The sequence below is a fragment of the Amphibalanus amphitrite genome, unplaced genomic scaffold (assembly GCF_019059575.1).
Source record: "Amphibalanus amphitrite isolate SeventyFive unplaced genomic scaffold, NRLGWU_Aamphi_draft 000122F_arrow, whole genome shotgun sequence".
In the NCBI taxonomy this organism is placed as follows: Eukaryota; Metazoa; Arthropoda; class Thecostraca; order Balanomorpha; family Balanidae; genus Amphibalanus; species Amphibalanus amphitrite.
Window position 1 is genome coordinate 679,071 of NW_024881617.1, and position 21,570 is coordinate 700,640.

Below are 21,570 nucleotides of genomic sequence, written 5' to 3' on the forward strand. Positions count from 1 at the left end.
TAAAAACTAGCAATCACAAATACCAGCGTGACCGAAACCCAAACACAATCCGATATAGGCGCAATATGTATTCACTTGGGCGCGAAAGGCACAACCACAGCATGACAAGCAGCCACATTAAGTCTCGTCAGTATCGCATCGCGCAACCTCACCCGGTATCACAACACTCAGCATATGGCGGGTCCAGCACTGCCAGGTCAACGGTCCCCTTGGGTGGCACGTGACCTGATAAAGACCCCGCCCTGACCGCCGGCGGCGCCCCCCACATCCGATAAAACGTCCCCTGAACACCCTGTTGTCCTCACACAGACTCCCGGACGCCGACAGCAGCGAGCATATGCCACGGACGATATAAGCATGGACGGTAGAGTACCCGGATCACTGACGGTTCCCGCAGCATGCAACGAGAGCCACCGACGGGACACCGGCGACGGCGGGGGTGGAACTCGAGGGGGGGGGGGGGCTGTAACTGACTCTTCCGCGACAGCCAGCTGCCTTCAGAGAAACTCGAAATACGCGCCCTCCACTCTAACTCGGCGCCGTCACATGTGCCTTGGAACTATTCTTGGCTGTTACACCAATGGCAAGTTAGAGCATGGCTGTGATAAACAGCCCGCAGTTCTTCGCTATGGCGAAATTCAGGGAAACTCACTGGCTTTATCTACATACACTAATGGCTGCACCATGGATGAAATAATAATGGATTGGTGTCTTCGCAGTTTTTGGCGACATTGAGCTCAGGCCTGCCATCTAGCGGGAGAATTATCGTAAGTTAGGAGTAAGCCGAGTAAACGCCGCTGATTAGCATTGTGACACACGGGAGTGTGGTGTAGTAGCAGGCTTGTTGTGCAATTTTTCAAAAGGTTATATCTTTATATGTCAGTAAAAGCGAAGAAATTAACAGATGTATGTGCAGGATCAGTAATAAGATAAGCAGTTCCATGTTATTTCTTCATTAAATCGTGAAACAGGGAGTTATTGGAGACTTCGCCAGCACGTGTCGTTTACGTTATTTTTCTATTGAGTCTTTACTTGGCCTAAATCAAACAAATTGTCCGATCAAAGAACAAAACGAACGTAAGTACTATCTATAAGTCAAATGTGAAAGTTAAACGGAATTGCTAACGTCATTGCCACTCAATATGTCATTCAAGACGGTCTATGAAAAGGACCCAACCAGTGCTGCGTAGTCGACGAAATTTCAGTGACTTTGGCTCCAACGATTCCGGTATCCAAATATCGACTCCGACTCCTCCGGGCAGTACTGTCGATTCACACAGACTCCGACTCTGACTCCGACTCTGCAGCCCTGGTAAGTCTGTGGAGTCTATGACTTTTCGGTGACGTTCGACTCATACTCCGACTACAGCTTTTGAAAATCAACCGACTCCGAGTCGGAACAGAACCGCTGACTCTGGCTATTACAACTCCGCAGCCCTGGCCCAAGATAGCCGCCTAAAACAACTTTGGTGTGTGATCTTCTTCGTACATTGTTAATGTTATTTTAAACAAGGAGTGGAAAAGGGAGATGAAGCCTTCACAAACAAGGATCTCCTGTTGCGGATCAATCAGCTGCTGGAACAGAAAGGCATAAACAGTAAACACCGCGCATCTCATTTCATCGTTTTCCTAACGACTCTGCACCAATGTCAATGTCAACTGGTCAATGCAGTGTGAGCATCGATGTGACATTTGTGTACCAAGTTTGAGTGTTATCCGCCCAGCCGTTCTTGAGATACGGAAGCGGCACCCCGCACGTGCGCACGCGCAGTAACACCCCCATAGTGACACATGGAAATGCATTGGCCACTGGGTGCCCAACTATTGACCAAGTTATACTGTGATGGGCCCAGCCATTGCGGAGTTACTTTATGTGGAACAATTTCGACACCCCTAAGTTGGCACGTGGCACGTGCCGTAACATTAACTAAGATGAAGAAAGATGGGCGAAATTCGGAGAAGAAGGAATAAGCCTACCAAATATGTATGACATATTGTCAAACTGCTGTACCATTGTGAGTAAATGACCATATAAAAGGTCGTACAAGCCGATAGGACTGGGCGTTTCAATACACACAGTATTACGCATTTTATTTTCGTTATTACCTAAAAGCTGCTTGACGTTTTTGGCTTTCAAGCATTTAAGACATTTCTTGTCGTCTCGGGTCCAATAAGATTACCTCCAACTCGTGGGAATCTGCACTTCAAGCCAACTAACACACCACACCCACGTGTGTCATAATGCTGAGAGATGGCGTTCACTCGGCTTGCTCCTAACTTACGATAATTCTCTCGCTAGATGGCAGGCCTGATCCCAATGTCGCGGATCCCAATGTTAATTTCCACGAGACACCAATCCAGTGTTATATCATCCATGGCTGCACGTTTCGGATCGTGCTACACAAACTATTGATTTCACGTAAACTTTAACACAGAGCTTTCAAGCAAACGTAAAAAGAACGTCAACGCCCGTAAGGGACCGTGTCGGGTCGCGGCCGGCCGGCCGCGGACCATTTTCAGAAGTAGCGGGCAGACCGTGCGTCGAGTACTTGCTTTCTCGCGCGGCGGTACTGGGGTTCACTAGCATTGTTTAAAATATTTTCATTTGCCATGAACTTGAAATTTTACACTGTAATTAACGATCTTTTGTCAATTATTACAAGTTCTTCAAATTTATTCTTTGAAAGCAAATGATTTCATTTCACTCAAGAATTGTCTTGTCCACCACTACAACCGCCACCCAGCCGCCATCCATTGGAAGAGATAGGCTCTGCGGCACAAAGTGTCGTTTTAAACTGGACTGGGAACCAATGTGTGATGACATTTCGAGCTAAATTTATGCTCATTGTGTACCTAGAAGCATTGGGAACAACGCTCTGACTGTACATTTTTAGATTTTTGCCTCTAAATGAAAATATTTACAATCAAGTACTTTGCGAGCGCAGTTTAGAAGCTCCCGTAATGTTAAAGTCCTATCTCCTACAAGTATGTAAATACTGCTCTAGGGAACCAACAGTTCGCATCGTACTAGCTTTGAATTATATCCATATTGTTCCCAGTACTTTGCTGAACACTGTGGTGAGTGTACATTTTTCGTTTTTTGCTTTACAAGCGTAAAATTCGTCTGGTTTTATACCACTTCATTCGCCTCCATAGCCCGGTAACGGCGCCGCGCGGCGCGGCCGGCCGGCGCCCGCTGTAGTTCCAAACACTGCCCGATAGATGGCAGGCGCAGAAGTGGTCCCAGCCGTCCCGGTACGCTTGTTTTTGTTATGTTTGAAATCCTGTAAATAATTATCACATTCCAATCCATTTCCCAATAAAAATAAGATGTGGGTTACATAAAAATTCTAGTAGGAAATGCACGAGATATTTGTACCCGCAACCAGTACGCACTACACTATAAAATGTGCGCATATCTCATAAATGCTCTTCTTCAGTCCACTTTTCTGGCCATAATATCTACACTAGTAAATCGGCTACCCCGCCCTACCCACAGCAATAACTCCCTATGGAATGCTCAATCAGCCTTTTATGTTCCCGGCACACCCCGACCCGACACCCACCCACTTGGCCGCGCTACTTTTTCCTGAAGAGTCCTGTCAGCTGGGAGGACTTGGACTGGATGGCCGTCGAGCTGAGCATCTTGGTGACACGGCTGCGCACCTCGACCATGCCCTGCTGAACGGCGGGCACCGCTGCTGCCGCCGCCGCCGCCGCCGTCAGCGGCCTGCAGGACGGACGGTACGCTGAGAGACGGACACAGAGCGCTCTGGGGACTCCCCCGACCGAGGAGTCTCACACCGGGTCCCGGACAAACACCCGCACAGAGGGACACAGGCAGAGGCTACCTGGCGATAGCGACATGGAACATGACGAAATGGGTACTGGGGAGAGGCTACGCAGTGGTAAACAGATGCCAGGACACTGGGCAGAGGCTGACGCAGTGGTACACCAACACGAATAAATACACATGTATAGCAGGCTTTGACAGTTGTTGAGTCAGCTGAGGGCACTTTTTGATAATTATTTTAAAGTAACACTGAGCATGGCACCGGACAATATACCAAAACACACACAAATGCTCCCGTAATGCTCCTATTGTCCCCCTAGAAAGCATGCGACTGGACGACTAATGCGAAAATATGTACAAAGCTATAGCGTACGAGAAAGACGTTGACTACAGTTACTTTCTTATTGCTATCGTGTTTGTTAAACAGGGTGAAGCCCATAATTTATTTGTACGGAACGTGCATTAGCAGTAACTACTGTTAACGCCAGACCCGTTGAGACCCTAATTTTTCGCAATTATTTTTAAATGCGTGGAATAATTTCAACCATATTTAGGTAATAGCTGTTTCAAGACCTGCCCAAACTTTTTCTTCAAATACGTTTTGTTGTCATTTAAATATTTGTGGCACTTGTCATTGACTCGTAATGTTAACTGTTTTTCCATCCTGGATAGAGGCTTTCATACGTCATGACATTAGGCTCCGCCCACGACTGCGGCATTGACCCGTGCCCATCAGCGACCTCTGTACACACGACTGCCCTGCCATCTGTAAAGGACCATGAATTTCGCTGACGCTTCACGTGCTAGGTATCAATTCAAATTGCAGCAGACGGTCAAGTAGGTGTTAGGCTCTTGTTGACTCTTGTATATAGGACCAAGAGACCCATCACTCCTCAACCTACTACTCACACATGCTTCGAACAAACGTTAAAGATTCCTAACAAATACGATTTTCGATGTAGGATATATGTTTGAAATACGAGCGAGCCTTATGATGTGAAGCGAAGGCAATTAACTAATTATTGCGTTGTTCGATGGTTGCATAGCGATGTACAAATCAGCAACTACTTAATGACATCCGACATCCCATTATCACATCATCTGCAAAGCCATAGGCTTTAAATACAGGTGAATATTTCCAAACCTTATGTCAGGTATATGCCATCTGCCCGTCATTTGCAGCTTATGAAAAATAAAACAAATATCAGCGAACCTATCAGCATTGTACAAACAATGCGCATTGAGCATTTATGGCTCCTCAGTCATCATGTCGCTCTTTGGGCACTGCTCTTTGGGCACGCACAACTCCGCCGGCTTTCGGCACCGCTCGACCGACCCCGCTCCCCGCCACAGCGCGAGTGACCGCGCGCCGGCCCGAAACCGCCGCAGGCCAAGACCACAGAGGCGGGGCTTAGCTTTGACGTCAAAACGTATCACAGACTGACTGGTGATATCCTCTACACACCGGGTGAAAATCTTGCTCGAAATTTAACATTACGAGTCAATGAGAAGTGCCTGAAATATTGAAATAGCGACAAAATATCTAAATTGTAAAAGTTTCGGCAGGTCTTGAAACGGCCATGTCCTGAGCTTGGTTGAAATTCTTCCACGCATTTAAAAATAATCGCGAACAATTAGGGTCTCAAGGGGTCTGGCGTTAACAGTAGACCAGTTAAAACTGCTGATTCTGAAACAGATGATGCCAGGCGTCTATGGCCTTCACCACCAGGCAGCACGACCCCGTCTCCAGGCCGAGTCCAGGACGCCCAACTCACTGGGGCGGCGCAGGGACGTCCGGTGTCGGGGCGGCCACGCGCTGGTCAAAGTCGCGGATCAGCGCGGCCACTACGTCCGCCTGTGGCGACCCCACACTGACAAACGTGTCCAGCAGACACCTGGCGGCGGCAGTACGAACTAACTCAGAGCAGCGACAAACCATCTGTAAGAATCCTGCGACAAACATTGTCAGACGAACCGGCGATACACGGGAGCGATTGGTGCAATTACATATTATCTTTTCCCCAGAAATTTTGTCCAAATGGATGAATGGGTGGCTGTGGGCCCAGGTGGCGTATTTATCAAGTCGATCACACGAGTCGGCATGTCAACAAGCGCCACCTCTTGGTTGACGTCATATGCTATCCGACGCAATCATGCATAATTGAGAGTAGGTTCGATTTGAACATAACTGAGCATTTCTAAGACGAGAAGTAGCTACGACCGAGTGGTCATAGTCATATACTCACAGTGAGGCCGGTGGATTGAATCCTATGCGACTCGCGATCTTGTATAAAAATGCCGGCCAATGCTCACTTTTTTACATTCGCAATGGAGTAAGCCTAAGACATCCAAAGTAAGTATGAGAATACCTATGCGATATAAGGTAAGTACGAGAATATGCAACATATTATCTAATGAGAATATGTTGCAAAAGAAATGGTTGCAGTCTATACCCGAATTACCAACTTTGTTGCGATGCTGACGATATTGGTGAAAGCAAATCGTTGGAGGGTGAAAACGCTAGAGTTATAATGAAACGCACATCGAAAGACGATGGATTCCTAGATTATTTTATCGATTAGACAAGATATATGGACAGCTAAATCAATTGTAGCCCAATGTGAGCATGCAGCTTCACCAGCAGTCCTGAGGCCCCTTCATACACAATACACATAACGTGCAAGACATGAAACATTTGTACAGTAACAAACACAATTGTAAGACAAGACACATATCCATTATACATGCTGCTGAACACAGTCACAGTCTCATGAAAGGCGTTTGCATATGCACACAGTCATATCCAGCATTTACCGCGTGCTGTCGCCCATTGGTGGCGTCGAGTTTCGTATTACTGACCAGAACCAAGCGCCTTTCCACTGGCTACGCTCTCAATGACAACGTCAACATTAGACCTGGGACGCTTCGCAGGTGGGGCGGCTCCGCGGCTGCTCCGCAGGCGCCGCCCCCCGCCCAGACCGGCGCCAAACGGCCGGTCTTCAGGCCACCGACTGAATGCGGTGGGCCGGATGCTGCCTCGCGCAGCACAACCACTGCTCAGGCACTCTGAGGGCGGTTCAGCTGACTGCAGATAGCCGTTCAGCTCGTTGCTCGTCTTCAGAGCAGCCACCGTGCCAATCGCCCTGACTAGCGCACTGCTCGTTTGTCCGTCCCCGTACTTGAGAAGCACACGCCGCATGGTCGACAGATAGCTGTCGATCAGCTCCGTCGATGGTTTCTGCCCGACTGGTGAGCCTTGTTGAAGCTCGGACGGGCCCACTTTGTCTGTCTCGGAGGCGTTCGCTGACGAGGACAATCCTGCAACAACACACTCAACAGCATCGAGGTCGTCATCGTCCCAAATTGCAGCGCCTGCCTCTTCACCTGAGTGGCCCGAGTCGTCACCTGACGGAGGCAGAAGAGTGGGCACCGTGGCCCCTCTCTCGCTGGTTGGCGCACCTGACGATTCTGCCACGAAGCCAGCGTCTGAAGCTTTATCCTCACCCAACGCCAGGCACATCAGCCAGCGTCGGTTCTCGGCAGTCATGGGGTTGAAGGCCTGTGGCAGGGTCATGTTTCTCACATGAGAGCAGGCCAGTTGATGCTTGCAGATGCCATCCGATTGTCCCTGAGGGCACGAGCAGACTCCCAAGTCCATAGCCACATTGTATATGACGTTCGGGTCCGATTCGCACGTCACGCGGAAGTGGTGGTCGTCTACTCTGGTGATAGAAGTCTCGTTCATGGTAGGTGGTGCCAAACGTTTGCTTTGGCGACGGTCGAGAGCGAAGTCGATCAGGCGCTGTACCATGTAGCCGTTGTAGATCTCGTCCATGATCATGACAAGCTCGCATGAGTTGCGTGCTTTACACCTGCGAAGGAAACCAGAAACAGATTACAACTGTGTTGAGACTTGAACGCAGTTCAGTGTCTTAACCCGCGCCCCGTAGGCCTATCGGCGGACCCTACCACCCGTAGGGAGGGGGAGGGGGGGGGGCGTTTCGACCCTAAGATCTCGGAAATTTACCGGCCGATTTCCAAACTCAAACGGCGTTCGATAGTCCCATCAAGGAACTACCTTGTGATCCAATGTCATTGACTTCGGTCCAACCGATGACGTCACATGTCAGGTCAAAAGTCGCATTTTCACCGTTTACAGGCATTTCAAGAAACGCATTGTGAAATCGAGTAAATTGGTATGTTAGTGAAAAGCATCGATAAAGAATTGTTCGTCAAACACATCTTGTTATCTAAGGTCACTGATACCAGGTCAGGTCACATAGGTCAGGTCACTGAGGGTTACAATATGGAAGTGTCGTGTAATACATGTTTTATGGTCCATTCACATGACAAATGCGATTATGTGGGTCAGGCAGTCTTTGGGGCCAGTTTAGGTTGTGTTCTGGTTAAGGTCAGGTCAAGGTCAGGTCAAATAAGGTCAAATTTCAAAGTTGATACTTTGCATAAAATGGGTATCGATTGGATGCAGCTCGTGACGGGGCGTCTAATGGTGGTCTTTGTTTTGCGCTACGTGGTTTAGAATTGCTAAAAAAAATTGAATTTGAAAATTTGACGTCATCATTTTTGAACAGTTTTTTCGCTATAACTTGGCCAAAAAGAGGTATCGATCTGAAATTTGGTATGTGGATAGAAGAAGGTGGGTACTATCATATACATTTCGTTTTTTCCGAAATTTGAAAAAAAAAAGTTTTGAGAATATTTGACTATTGTATCCCAAAAATTATTTTTTAGACTTTGAGGGGTCAAAATCTGAAAATAGCAAAAATCCGAGATGGCAGTTTTATAGCCCTGTCAATTCTACACCTTTTAATGTCCTGAACGTTTGTCTGTATCTCCAAAGCTGTAGGCCTGACGACTCTTCTCGCGAAACTTTTTTGTCGAAAATGGCAGAACATGACGTCACTTTGGCCAACCTATCATAGCCTCTGAAAGGTTTTTGGTCACAAATGTGTAAAATTGATGCCCGGAGGGGTCCTGAAAGTTTGGTGGCGATATCCGCAGCCGTTTAGGGCCGTTTCGCCCCCCCCCCTACCCCCCACACCCAACACACTTGTGGAAACAATCACGAATGCATTACATGTAACAAGCATATAAGTAATCAAACCACGCCAGGGCCGGTGCAACGATTGTAGCACCCTGAGACGAGGGGAGCGTTTTACGTCCTCTTTAGACTCTAACTCAGATTCCCGGACCACGTATGACGTAGTAACCATTACCAAAATATTCATAAGGCTGTCACAGACGAAAAAGTACTTCGATCATTTTTTTAGGTTAGATCACAATTCACAGTTCATGTCAAGAGTAATCAGACGTAATTTTCCCGATTTGGGCTTTCTTGGACATGACGCAAAATTGATCTGACTAAACGCCACATTCAAATATGTAATCAGAAATAAGTTAACGTTTCATACATCCTGTCGCCCGTCAAACACTGATACACTGAGTTTCAGACTTGTAGACGATAAACTGTAGGCATGCCAGGATCACATTTTTAAAGACATGGTTATTGGTTACCTAACTTGAGCTGGTGACCTGACCTTAGGCGACCTGGGGCCAAATTTGACACACAACGCAAAATTGAACCATGATAAGCTTCATCAAGTTTCGCGGCGCTATGCGTCGCAGTTTTCTTTGCACACACAAATATTTGTCAGCTGTGACGAAAAGCGCCCCCCCCCCCCTCCACCCTCAACCAAGGCAAACGTTAAGGCTAAATTCAAACGATCAGAAGCTGAACTCTTCCCAGGTGTTAACAAAGAACTACCTTTCATGGAGTGGTCCAAGAACGGCAGTGCTATACTCCGCTTTTATTAACATTCGTGTAAAATGCTGTAGGTTGACCAAACAGTAAAATGATGCAAGTTGACAAGACAATAGGGGCAGACGGAATGACCACAAACCATCGGGAGATCGACAGGCATTTAGTAGGTTGTATAATATTTAGTCAAGTGAAATATTCGTATACCACCCGTCCATCACTCAACGTTAAGGTGAGTTGACATAATGTATTAACATCAATGTATGATACAGCAAATTTGGAAGGGAACATAGGAAGGAAGGGAAGATAGGAAGGAAGGAAGGAAGGAAGGAAGGAAGGAAGGAAGGAAGGAAGGAAGGAAGGAAGGAAGGAAGGAAGGAAGGAAGGAAGGAAGGAAGGAAGGAAGGAAGGAAGGAAGGAAGGAAGGAAGGAAGGAAGGAAGGAAGGAAGGAAGGAAGGAAGGAAGGAAGGAAGGAAGGAAGGAAGGAAGGAAGGAAGGAAGGAAGGAAGGAAGGAAGGAAGGAAGGAAGGAAGGAAGGAAGGAAGGAAGGAAGGAAGGAAGGAAGGAAGGAAGGAAGGAAGGAAGGAAGGAAGGAAGGAAGGAAGGAAGGAAGGAAGGAAGGAAGGAAGGAAGGAAGGAAGGAAGGAAGGAAGGAAGGAAGGAAGGAAGGAAGGAAGGAAGGAAGGAAGGAAACAGGAATTGATGTAGAAGCTGATAGTTACCTTTTCATGACGATGTCTTTGATGATGCGCATCGTGGCCTCCACATAGTTGTTGGTAAGGTTCCCTCGAAGGGCGGATGCTTGGCGGCACGCGATCGCCCATTCAGCGCGCCTTTCGAAGAGGCCCTCCATGTACCTGAAAGACGATAGGCTCAGTATTACACCAACTTGATTTGTGGACGCTTTGTGGACACACTGAGTGTTCATGAGCTGTGTAGGTAGGGGAGACCCGGGAGGTATGGGCCGGTTTTGTGAAAAGTCAATTATTTTCCAGTGGGCAGTGGCTAGACCCGGGTTTTCACTCTGTGCACGTGAATTTGCCTTTCGCCTGCAAACTGTGCCTGATATTAGGCATCTGGGATCAACTACTTTGTCTCGAGATAGCTTTAAATAAGTAAAGTGCTTTTTCGATCCATCAAAATGCACCGGGAGGTATGGGCCATGGCCCGGGAGGTATGGGCCGGTGCCATGTTTCATATTCTTTTCTCGACAGTGAGAACAATACTTGTAGCTGGTATCTACCTTGACCTCTCTTAGAGCCCAGGAATCGCAAAAGCGGCCAACAGCTTACTTCATGGAGATCACTTGGGCACATATGTATTTTGGTAAACTCAATCATGCACAATGAAATAAAATAAATAATATTTTTCTGTTCGAATGAAATTTGAAGTCAAATTTTCAACCTTGCGCGACAAAAATAAAACTTATTGAAGATGACACTCAATGAAAGCATCTTTTCATTGATTTAGGATTAACGGGGGTGGGTGGCCCGAACCTCCCGGTTAGGACGCCAGAATTTGCGTAGCATTTCGGCTCATAATCTTGCAAGAAAGCTTCCAATTGTCTATCCAGTCTTAATTTGCATGCTTTAAACTTTATGTTAGCATTGGTCTGACATCAGAAATCGAGCCTAGTTCAAATTTATCACGAATTTTCTGTATGTACAGTATTTTACTCGAAGAGGGCAAAAACGCTTTATCACCGCTCATTGCCAAAAAAAGACTGAGGAAGATTTTGAAAATCATGTAGGTTGTATAACGGAATGGCTGCTACCAGTTTACGAGGTCAAATGTGTAAAAATATGCAACACTTCTTCAAAACTGCGATGGCCCATACCTCCAGGGGGCCCATACCTCCCGGGTCTCCCCTACTACTCGTCTCAAGAAAAGGTTCAAGCCGCTTTACTTTCCTCACCTTTGCCCCGATCGAGCTTGGCGAGGCGCATTCAGTCCCAGCATAACAGCTGGGTCGTTCTAGCAGCTGTCAGTCTTAAGTTGGGAGCAATTAGGCTCAATCTCAACTACTGGCCTCTGGAACCCTTATATTGAGAGTTGAGACCAATGCCTCATGAATGATTGTTGACTTTCAGTGGTTGAGTATCGATGCAAGTGCTAGGATGTACAAAAAAAAAGATATTTCAAATTATCTTTGACGCATCCGCCAGCATCCGTGAAATATAATAACAGGTTTTACAACGGTCAAGCGGTAAAAATAAATAGCCACTCTTAACACTAAACCATTAGATTGGGGACTATAAATTAATGACTTAGGTACCTGGGCTAAAATGTGTGGCATCTAATATAAATTAACGAATACCTGTTGAAAAATGATCGTCATGCGTAAATTTGTTTAAATATTAGACTTCTGGCAACATCCACTAACCTGGCGAAACCTTGATGGGCTACGTGTTCTGCAGCCAACAGAGCCTGGAAGCGTTCTGGGCTTTCCGCATACACCAGTTTCCGCACGACGCCCATCAGCTCCTGACGTTGGTCCCTCGGGACGCCATGCATGGGGTCGAGGAGCCACCTCCAGACCTCCTGCAGCACATGGGCAATGCTGAGAAACTGTTCGGCTTCAGGCCAGACGGTCCGCAGAGCCCTTCGTTCTGCATCGCAGTTATCCGTGACGAACGCTGAAGGATGCCCACGTCCATTGAAGGCTGCATGGCCGACAGCCTTCTGGAGCAGCCTGAAGCCTGGAACAAAAGCAAATGTTCCTGTTGTTGCGATTCGTGAGGATCATGAGCATTTCAGCATATTCCCCAAGGCGAGGGGATACATGTATCCTTGCAATGGCTTAACCCGCGCCCAGCTGGGGGGGGGGGGGACAGAATCTGCCCCCCTCCCGTTTTTCGCCAATAACTTCTAAACGCGTTACGCCAGCGACGTCAGACTTTCAGTACCTTATCATACATCAATTTGACACGTTCCCTGAAAATTTGAGCCAAATCCGTCGGATTTTTTTTTTTAGAAATTGACGTTTTAGTGACGTCTTGTTCGCCATTTTCGCCTCAAAAACGGCAAAATTTCAAACGCCGCTAACATCTTCATTTTTAAAGGAATCAAGACGTAACAAAAAAGGTTATACGTGATTCTACTTTGTCTATCAAATGGCAATCTCGGTTTTTTGAAAATTTTGGAATTTGGCCCATTTTTTTTTAAACTGACTTTTTTGGAAAAATAATTATCAAATCCAAAATTTTGAGTGTATCGAAAAAAAACCGGAATATACGTCATAGCAGTGGTCTATGTGCACCTACATTGCAATTTTTAGAAGAATCTGTTAAAAAATGTGGGAGTTATTCAAAAGTTTATGACGTCACGACACAATTTTTTTTTTGAAAAATCTTTTTTTTTTGAAGTTCTAGACTTCGTACGGAAACGAAAATAGCACCATTCGATTCGCCGTGAAAAACTGCATCAGATAGACACCTTTTTAGGCCTTAACAACCAGCTTCAAAATTTGACCTCACTTGACCTGACCTTGACCTGACCTCGACCTGAAATTCATCCAGAGGTGGTCCATATCACTTATTGAGTGTGCCTATTGAATTCTATGAGTAAAATGACCCATAAAACATATGTCGCACATGCCCTTTTCTATATTTTGCTTTTGGTGACGTGACCTGACCTGACCTGACCTTGACCTTTGAATGACACTGTATGCATGAATATTGTCTTGGTTAACACGTTTTGGGCAATCAGTCTCAGTCCATTCTTCGGCAACTACGGTGCAAGGCCGATACTGTAGAAACTTGCATTTTGTACCCTTGACCTGACCTCTGACCTACTTAAGCAAAAAAAAAAAATGGGCTCTTAAGATCCGCCTTGTTGAGAGCTTTCGATTGCCGTTTTCCCCGTCTTTCTACGACCATCGGTTCGGAAGTTAGACAGGGGGGGCAGAATCTGCCCCCCCCCCCCCCCCAGCAGGGCGCGTATGGCTGAATAGCCCAGCGGGGCGCGGGTTAATATGCGCGACAAGATCTAAGGAAACTGCGGGATAAACATTTTCATTGAAAACACTTCAGAAAAAAGAATTAAAAGTTAAATACATCAAACTTAATGCCATGCAAACAAGTAAGAAAATGCATCAAACATACCTGTTGTCAGTTGAGCCTCGTCTTGAGAAGAGGAGAACACCACTCCCAAAGGCAGGGCTCCGGCAGGGCTGCAGCAGAGCAGTGGCACGATGGCGGTGTTGAGACGGTCGACAGAAGTTGTGGCGTCAACAAACACCACCTCTCCAGCCTCTCGGAGGGCATGGACGCGCTCCATGAACGGCGACACGAGAGCCACACAGAAGGAGCCCGAGCTGCTTCTCTCAACTTCGATCACACTATTGGTGGTAGCTGCGTATCTATCCAGCGCGGCGAGCATGTCTTCGTCGTTGCAGCCTCCAGCAGTTGCTTTTGCCCACTTCCGTTGCATGTAGGCGACGGCTCGGAGCGACGGATTCATGTCGCCGCGGTCTTCTTCCGTGCAGAACTCCGAACCCAGACCCATCTTCAGGCGATGGTATCTTTGCGCCTCTGGTACGCGCATGCCTGAGAAATGGATGGAATTAACTAAGTGTCTAATCTACAGTTATTTGGAATTGTCAGCTTTTTTAATCACACAATTTCTTTGAGTGTCGCAATACGTATTGTGCATATCGTTTCGATTAGGATTTCCTCGTCTATTGAACTTTCTTGGCTTTCGTCACTGAAAATGTTTGAGTATTAACTGATAGTGTTAATAAATAATACTAGATCAAAAGCCAGTTATCAGGGAACGGAGCACTGCATGTCGCTTTGATTATATTATATCGATCGATAACAGTTACTACAAGATGTTAACTTTCTGCATATTTGTATAATGTACTGCTGATAGGTAATCTTAACAGGTCCGGAAAAGAAAGATCATGTTCCAAAGCCAGGACAAGTAAGCATTGATGAAGAGGGAAGGGCGGATAACCAATGTTAGCTTTGCTTACCTCGTCGAAAGTATTCAAAGAACTCCTTTTCCACCTGAGGGAGCACTCGAAGCTCTTTGAGCGACTTCGCACATTCGGTATGGTTGTGTTCTCCGGTAAGGACGATTACGCATGGATGAGTGCTTAGCAATGCGTCGTCTTTCACCTTTCGCTCACTTGCTCTCTTGATCTGGATATGCATCCTGAAGGGGCATCTGCAAATGACCATTAAAGACGTGTTATTTTCCTTGCAGTTTTAAAAACACTCGACTTCAATTCTAACAGGAGGGTTGGAGGGGTCACCTTTTGGTGGCGGCTGGGCTTCCGAGTAGATGGCCGTAGAAATACGGGAACACCTCTCAAAAGTATGGTGAAGCTTTTATCACAATTTTTCAATAGACAAGCTACAAGTCACATCGTTACATGTTACATGACATGTTACATGTTACATGTCACATCAGGTCAGGTCAGCCAGGTCAAAATGTCATTTGGACTTTGGAGCATGGCAAAGCATTGACTGATGTTGATGTAGAGGCCAAGGTCTGGTCACCGCAACAAGCCTCGCTTAGCGGTGGCTCCGTTCCTTGTGAATCCTTCCTATCAAAATGGTTTGACTAAATTTATATAAAAAATGTGTCAGAGCATTATGGGTAATCTCGCGTAAATGTTTTATGCATTTGGGCCCTAATAATGCATCCACCTTGGCTGTTGAAACAGAAAGCTGTTGGTGACGCCTGCCCCACTGTTACCTCTGCCGGCTGCCCCAACATTACCCAGTTGACTTACCCTGTGCTGTGCTTCTTCACTCCCTTGTGTCTTTTGACAGCAAACTGACACACCAGCTTCTGACTGAAAAATATACGTTCACCACTTGGATGTCTAGTGTATACTACATTCAGTGAGGTCTGTGAAGCACGACAGAAGAGCTCTTTCCAAGTTGCAAGTTCTTCTTCATTGTTGACGTTCGTTCTGCAGAGAACCTCGCTTTCAGTGAAGTTGATGATGATGTTGTCAAATTTACCAGTTTTGAAAAGATCAGAACGCAGCAACTCCATTGTCAAATGTAATCACATAACTCAACGCACAATCCGTAGTACCCCCAATGCTGAATAGGACGCTCAAATATCAATATAGGTATCTTGCTCAAATCAAAATACACAGCGCAAATACAACAGCGATAGCAGTCGGTGACACTACAGGGAAATAAGCTAAAATTAGAGCGCTCTATTTATTGCTTCCGCTACTTCACCGTCTCCCATAGGGTCCTGTGTTGAGCTGGTGTCGAGGCTCTAAAAATGACGCCGATTTTTGCACCCTTCTCACGAAAACCGCTCGGACCGCCTGGAAACTAATTGTTCCGCTCTAAAAATTTCATGATCGACGGGAAAATGAACGAGGAAAAGATTGGTCCTGAAATAATTCTGAACTCCCTGTAGAACATATCGAAATATGGCTGCAAACTAGGAGCATGTCAAAATCGACAAAACAATACAAATAAACTTACCGGGATTTTTTTTATTTTCCATGCATCTGTGTATGAAATCAGTCGCTTTTTCGGAAAGATCATCTTCTGTTTAATAAATAATTCTACAATTGCAATCGAGAAAAAAAAACATTTCTGCTGTGACAGCAGTTTTGGCATTATGCCAGTTTGATGCCAGTTGTGTGGCGTGCGCGGTGCTGTGTGGTCGTTGGGACGGAGTTGTGAGTATTTTCGGTGTTTTAAATGGTTGATGGCCATTTGAACCAGCTGCATCAAATTATTGCTTTGAAAGACCATTGAAACCCCTTATCTCTTCATGAAACACGATCATATTCATCGTCGACGAAAATGGCGCGGGACTCCATTTGCGTTTCGATCGAAATAAATCGTAAATTAAATAATATTCGATGATAAGTATCATATTCTAGTGACACATTTTCATAAAATAAGGCATAAACTTTGCAAGGAAGTCAACATTGGATAATTGGATTCTTATTCTGCTCACATATCCTTGTAGTAGTCAAATGGCTGAATTGTTAGATAAATGTAAGTATATGTTTTGGCTTCATGTTTGCTGTGAAACCACCCAGCCACTTGCTGGTTGAGTGGTTTTCTGATAATTACCTGATAATCATTTCTCCTTTTCCTTAAAAGAAACTAAAATTCTTTTCAAAGTAACCCTTTTTTAGGAAAGGCGGCTTGCTCATTCACATTTCATGTTCTTCTTTTGTTATTGCTGGCAGTATTTTGATACAATAATGCAATATGAATTTTTTGCAATAACAAAACCTAAGACAAACTTAGTTAATGCATCAATCAAACACCCAACAGAAAGATTGCGAGTCCTTATGACGTGAAGTAGAATATTCTATGAATGTGTTTAATAGAATATGCCAAATTTTAAATTAATTTATTTTTTGATACTGATGGCTGAGCATGTGAATTATGCCACAATATAATTTTATTTTCTGGTTTTGAAATAGCCGGCAGAATTTTACTTCAACAAATGTAATATACCTACATGGAATGCATGTTTTTATGTTATGTTAAAAGTTTAATAACAGCCAACAGAAGGGGCTGTTTCAGCAGATAATGTTTGTACCTTATGCATTACCTTTCTTTTCTGCAGGACCATGCTTCTGCTGAGTGGTCGACATTTGCCTCCTGAAGAAGTTGAGCAACATGAAGACCACCAGATGAGGTGTCTGCAGTTCATGTGGAACTCTGCAGACTACAAGTGTTATGCCAACCACAACCAAAGTGCTGTGATCATGGAGGCATGAACCTCATGACAACACTTCAGATTTGCAGTTGTACCAAAGTGTGATTCAAACCACCTGTGGCATCTCACTCAATGCGTGAACAGTGTGATCATTGTGCAGTGTTCAGCTGCAACTACATAAGACATTTATTAGTGACTTGGTTATTAGCCACCAAAAGCATTTTTTGGGGCTGGCTGCTGTAATTTGTTGTGCACTGCACAATAGTGGTAGTGTTTTGTCACCTGTCAAGTTGTCAGTTGTGCATGTTGCATGTTTCTCTCCCCTCAGCCCTCATTATCAGTTAAGTGGTGAATTGGCATCACTCAGTCTCCCCAGATCTCCATTGGCTGTCTGTCAACCACCTAACTTGAGATGGTATTTGCTAATATTGTCAGAAAAGAAGTGATTGTAGACATTTTTAGGAATATGAGCTCCGTTTCATGCGTGTTCCAGTGGTCATTTTGTCACATGTCCCATAGTGTAATAAATGGAAACAAACTGTTGTTCCCTTTTGAAGGTACTCGCGGATGCAGATAGCGTTGGGCCTAATTATTAAACGCACCCTCCTATCAGCGACGCACGAAATCGACAAATATCATCCTTTTTAGAACAGGAGGAAACGAAAACTTGTGAACATAGCTGTACCTACAACAGTGCATAAGGAATTGAAATTCTGGGAGTTTTTGAAATTCGGAGAAACTCAAGTTGTCGACAGGTATGCCCCCTTGTACGTCAAAGACCGCCTAAAAAACAAACGTCTACAAATGAAGGCAGTATTCGTATGTTCGTTGTAATTGCAGCGGCCTAGCAACATGCATTGCGGTCCGATGGCGAATTACACTCGTGCGCAAAAACTATGCCGGCAACTGCCAATGCACTTAGGTCATAGGTGAGGGGAGGAAGGGTTATGATGTCAAATGTCAACATGAAATGGCTTCATCTATTGAGCTGTGCCTATTGTACATAATTCAACCAATCTATGCATTTCGTTTCTTCCTATCTAGGTACTCATGCTTTCACCCCGGCTTCAGAGTAATCATCCCATGTTGTACGTCTTAATATTGATTTCTATGGCGGTTTGCAATTGCTAGCCACGTCTTATCTCAGTTTGGTGGCCCCGCATCGGTCCACTCGGCCGCTTTAAAATTGACTTACGGAGGAGGATGGTGGCTTTTATTTTAGCTTCTCCGCTGACTGCGGGGAGCGCCGTCGCCGAGGTAGGAGCAATAATTTGCTTATGTTTGGGACTAATTTACACGCTTAATCAACATTTTAATGTTATTTTAATTAATTCATGTTAATCTTTGACGCATTCTCTTTCTATAGATACCATCCACCGGTCTGAGAAGTACTGCCTTGCTGCGTAAGGGCCGATAAAAGATCACGCTTTTAGGGGTATCTCTTCAACATGGGGCAGGAGCAATAAATAGAGCGCTCTAATTTAAGCTTATTTCCCTGGTATGTCACCAACTGATAGACCCAAGCAAAGACCCAAGCGCGCCAAACACACACCAAGCTAAACGAAACATTCGCGCAATATCTGTCGCCGCTTACGAGAATCCAAATTATTGCTACCAAATCCAGGTAAAGGAAAGCCTTTACCCAGTGGCTTGGGGTAAAGGAATCTTGGACTTTGGTTTGACAAGGCTTGACCATGGATTAGTTATATCGATAGAGCCGTAGGTAACAAAACTGGTAATTCGGTTACATGGTGCAACCTTTTCTTTTGCAACATATTCCTTCATTGGATAAATACTTACCCTGAATTTCTCAGGCGCACACCGTTGCGAACGTGAACGACATTGAGTAGCCGGCATGTTAATGTGATTTGAATTTCGATCCACCGATCTCACAGTACAAAAGTCCGTGACCCTGACCACATAGAGCTCTTTATATGATATAAGATCTATATGCCTCTGCGCATTAGATATCTATGCCTTGTCAGCCACGGCGACTTCTCGGGCATCAAGTGCTCAATAATGTTCAAATCAAACCTGGTCTCCTGGACGCATGCTTGCGTCGGATTCAATATACCCTGGCGTCGGATAGCTAAATATAACGTCAACGAAGAGGAGGCGCTGGGTAGCATGTCAACTCGTTGGCACTTGGTAAGTTTTAAATAATGAAAAACGCGCCAGGGTGACCCGCTAAGCAGTGCTTATTGCAAATGGCACTACAGAACCACCACCGACCTTGCCCGAGCCCGGTGCATCGATGATGACTTTAATCGAAAATTAACGGCACCGCAGGTAGATTTGCTTCATTCTGTGATTTCCACCTTTCGTTATAACATGCATGATGGAGAACAAAGTACGAAACAAAAACCTAAAGCGAAAGTCCAAACGCAAAGCTGATTGTCAGCTTACTCAATTGCCAACGAAATGAGCCGAGTTACAATTAATATAACAATAAGACGTAGTGTTTACCAAGAGTGAAGCAGACATATGACCGACCTGAGCGCCGGCAGGACGTCCCTGCTGACGGCCTCCCCGGCCACATGCCCGCAGGCCAGCGCCGTGTAGGCGTCCAGCAGGGTGGGCGCGTCGGCGGGCGCGCGGCGCGCCGCCAGCTCTGCCAGCCGCGACAGGCAGAACTCTGTGTGCCGGCCGGCGGCGGCGGCGCGGCCCAGCGCGGCCGCCAGCGGGCCGGCCAGCGCCGCGTCCTGGCACAGCGCCGTCACCTGCAGACGGGCCTTCTCAGACGGCTCCCGGCCCGGCTGGGTCTCCAGGACCAGGCCCAGGGCCGGCACCACCGCGCGCCGCACCAGCCTGGCGAGGGGACGAAACAGTCAGACAGACAGGTGCTGGGGAGGGATATGGTGGGTGCTGGGGGCAGAGATAGATGGTGAGAATCGCTGTGGAAGGAAGTAGGCTCTTGAGATGAGGTCCAGGGTCACTTTGATTTTACGGCGGGCGCGCACTTAGTCAAACTGCGAGCGAAAGACTGTGGACGTGGTGACTGGTGGGTAAAAGCTTGAGCTTAGAACTCGTGCTAGGAGTGGTCGACAGTCATAAGTCGCTGAGAAAAAGAGATCAAAAGTGCGCTCAAAATAATTACAAAAAAAAATTGGGAAGCAAATGGTACCTTTCTTCTGATATTTATAAAAATTCAGCAACGTAACATCGCCGGCCGGTTAGCTCAGTTGGTTAGAGCGTCGTGCTAATAACGCGAATGTCGTGGGTTCGACCCCCACACTGGCCAGTGTTTTCGCCAGACACGTATCATGGATGAAAACATAACATTCTGCACCTTGGTCCTTGAACCTAGCCACGATTTTCGCGGTAAGCGGTCATTCAAATTTCAAACTTCATCACGGCACTTCAATTTGATTTTCGCGGTACCACCCGAAGCTGTCATTCAAATTTCAAGCATCAGTCATTTCGACCCCAGGGATGGCTTCCCGGTGACTCCGACTCCGCAGCCCTGGGAGGCGGTGCCGCCTTACTCACTGTTGCGGGTCGGACGCCAGTGTGACCAGCGCCGGCAGCACGCGGGACGTCAGTACGGTCTCGGGCACCTCGGGGACCAGCATGCCGGCCAGCTGGGCGGTCGTCTCCCGCACCTCGACCACCGAGTGCATCACTCCTGGGGGCGAGACGCGCAGGATACAAGCTCTATAACTATGGCATGAATATTGGGACCAGTTTAGAGCGTCAGTTGTAAGGAAAGTCTCGTAGATCATATAATCATAAGCATGCAACCAAATAACATGAAAACCAGCTGCATTCACTGATCACACAAAAACAACTGGTCTTGCTGGATCCCTCTCCGGAATCCACCACCGAAGTCTTCATAAGTAACAACTCCCATTATATTCACCCTCATTATCGTTACATCCTGCTTCCCTCCCCGGCCCCATCTGCTCACCCTTCCATAGGAGGTCCAGCAGCGCTGCGTGCCGCTCCGGATACTCCAGTAGCAGCCGCACCGCCGCCGCTAGAGGTTCGCCCGTCAGCCGGCAGGCGGCGCTGAGGTAGAGGGCATCCTCGAGGGTGCGCGCCAGCCGGGCGTCGGAGTCGGGGAGGGGCGCCGCCAGCAGTCCGGCGCACACGGCCGGCAGGAGCGCAGAGGTGAGGCCCGGCGGCGGGGCGTCGGCGGCCGCAGCGCCGCGCAGACGCGACTCACAGCACGGCCACAGCTGAGGGGGGAGAGAGGCGGGAATTGGGATACATCAGCTTGTTGTTAACCATTCTGACCGTGGTAGATGGAACATGCCTCATATGCCACCTTAGTACACGATAAAATCAGCCAAATCACCTGGAATCACTGAGGAGGCAAAAAATACACAGAAATAAAAT

At 46.6% G+C, this 21,570-nt stretch overlaps 2 protein-coding genes and 1 non-coding gene across 3 annotated transcripts; 1 reads left to right on the top strand and 2 right to left on the bottom strand.

Moving 5' to 3' along the window:
- Nucleotides 1–53: 53 nt before the first annotated feature.
- On the bottom strand, nt 54–21,492 carry LOC122381569 (RAB11-binding protein RELCH-like). The gene is made up of 8 exons (XM_043365905.1): nt 21,469–21,492; nt 21,140–21,410; nt 20,722–20,857; nt 19,726–20,040; nt 5,569–5,688; nt 3,262–3,730; nt 2,385–2,480; nt 54–683 (listed from the first exon to the last, which is right to left on the bottom strand). Exons 1-6 carry the CDS (start codon nt 21,490–21,492, stop codon nt 3,580–3,582), a joined length of 1,017 nt encoding a protein of 338 aa, XP_043221840.1. The 3' UTR covers nt 54–683; nt 2,385–2,480; nt 3,262–3,579.
- On the bottom strand, nt 6,104–16,028 carry LOC122381582. Its single transcript, XM_043365923.1, has 6 exons — nt 15,314–16,028; nt 14,549–14,742; nt 13,677–14,120; nt 11,957–12,272; nt 10,296–10,430; nt 6,104–7,665 (listed from the first exon to the last, which is right to left on the bottom strand). Exons 1-6 carry the CDS (start codon nt 15,580–15,582, stop codon nt 6,645–6,647), a joined length of 2,379 nt encoding a protein of 792 aa, XP_043221858.1. The 5' UTR covers nt 15,583–16,028; the 3' UTR covers nt 6,104–6,644.
- On the top strand, nt 20,400–20,473 carry Trnai-aau. Its single transcript has one exon. It is a non-coding gene; the product is annotated as a tRNA-Ile (tRNA).
- Nucleotides 21,493–21,570: the final 78 nt, after the last annotated feature.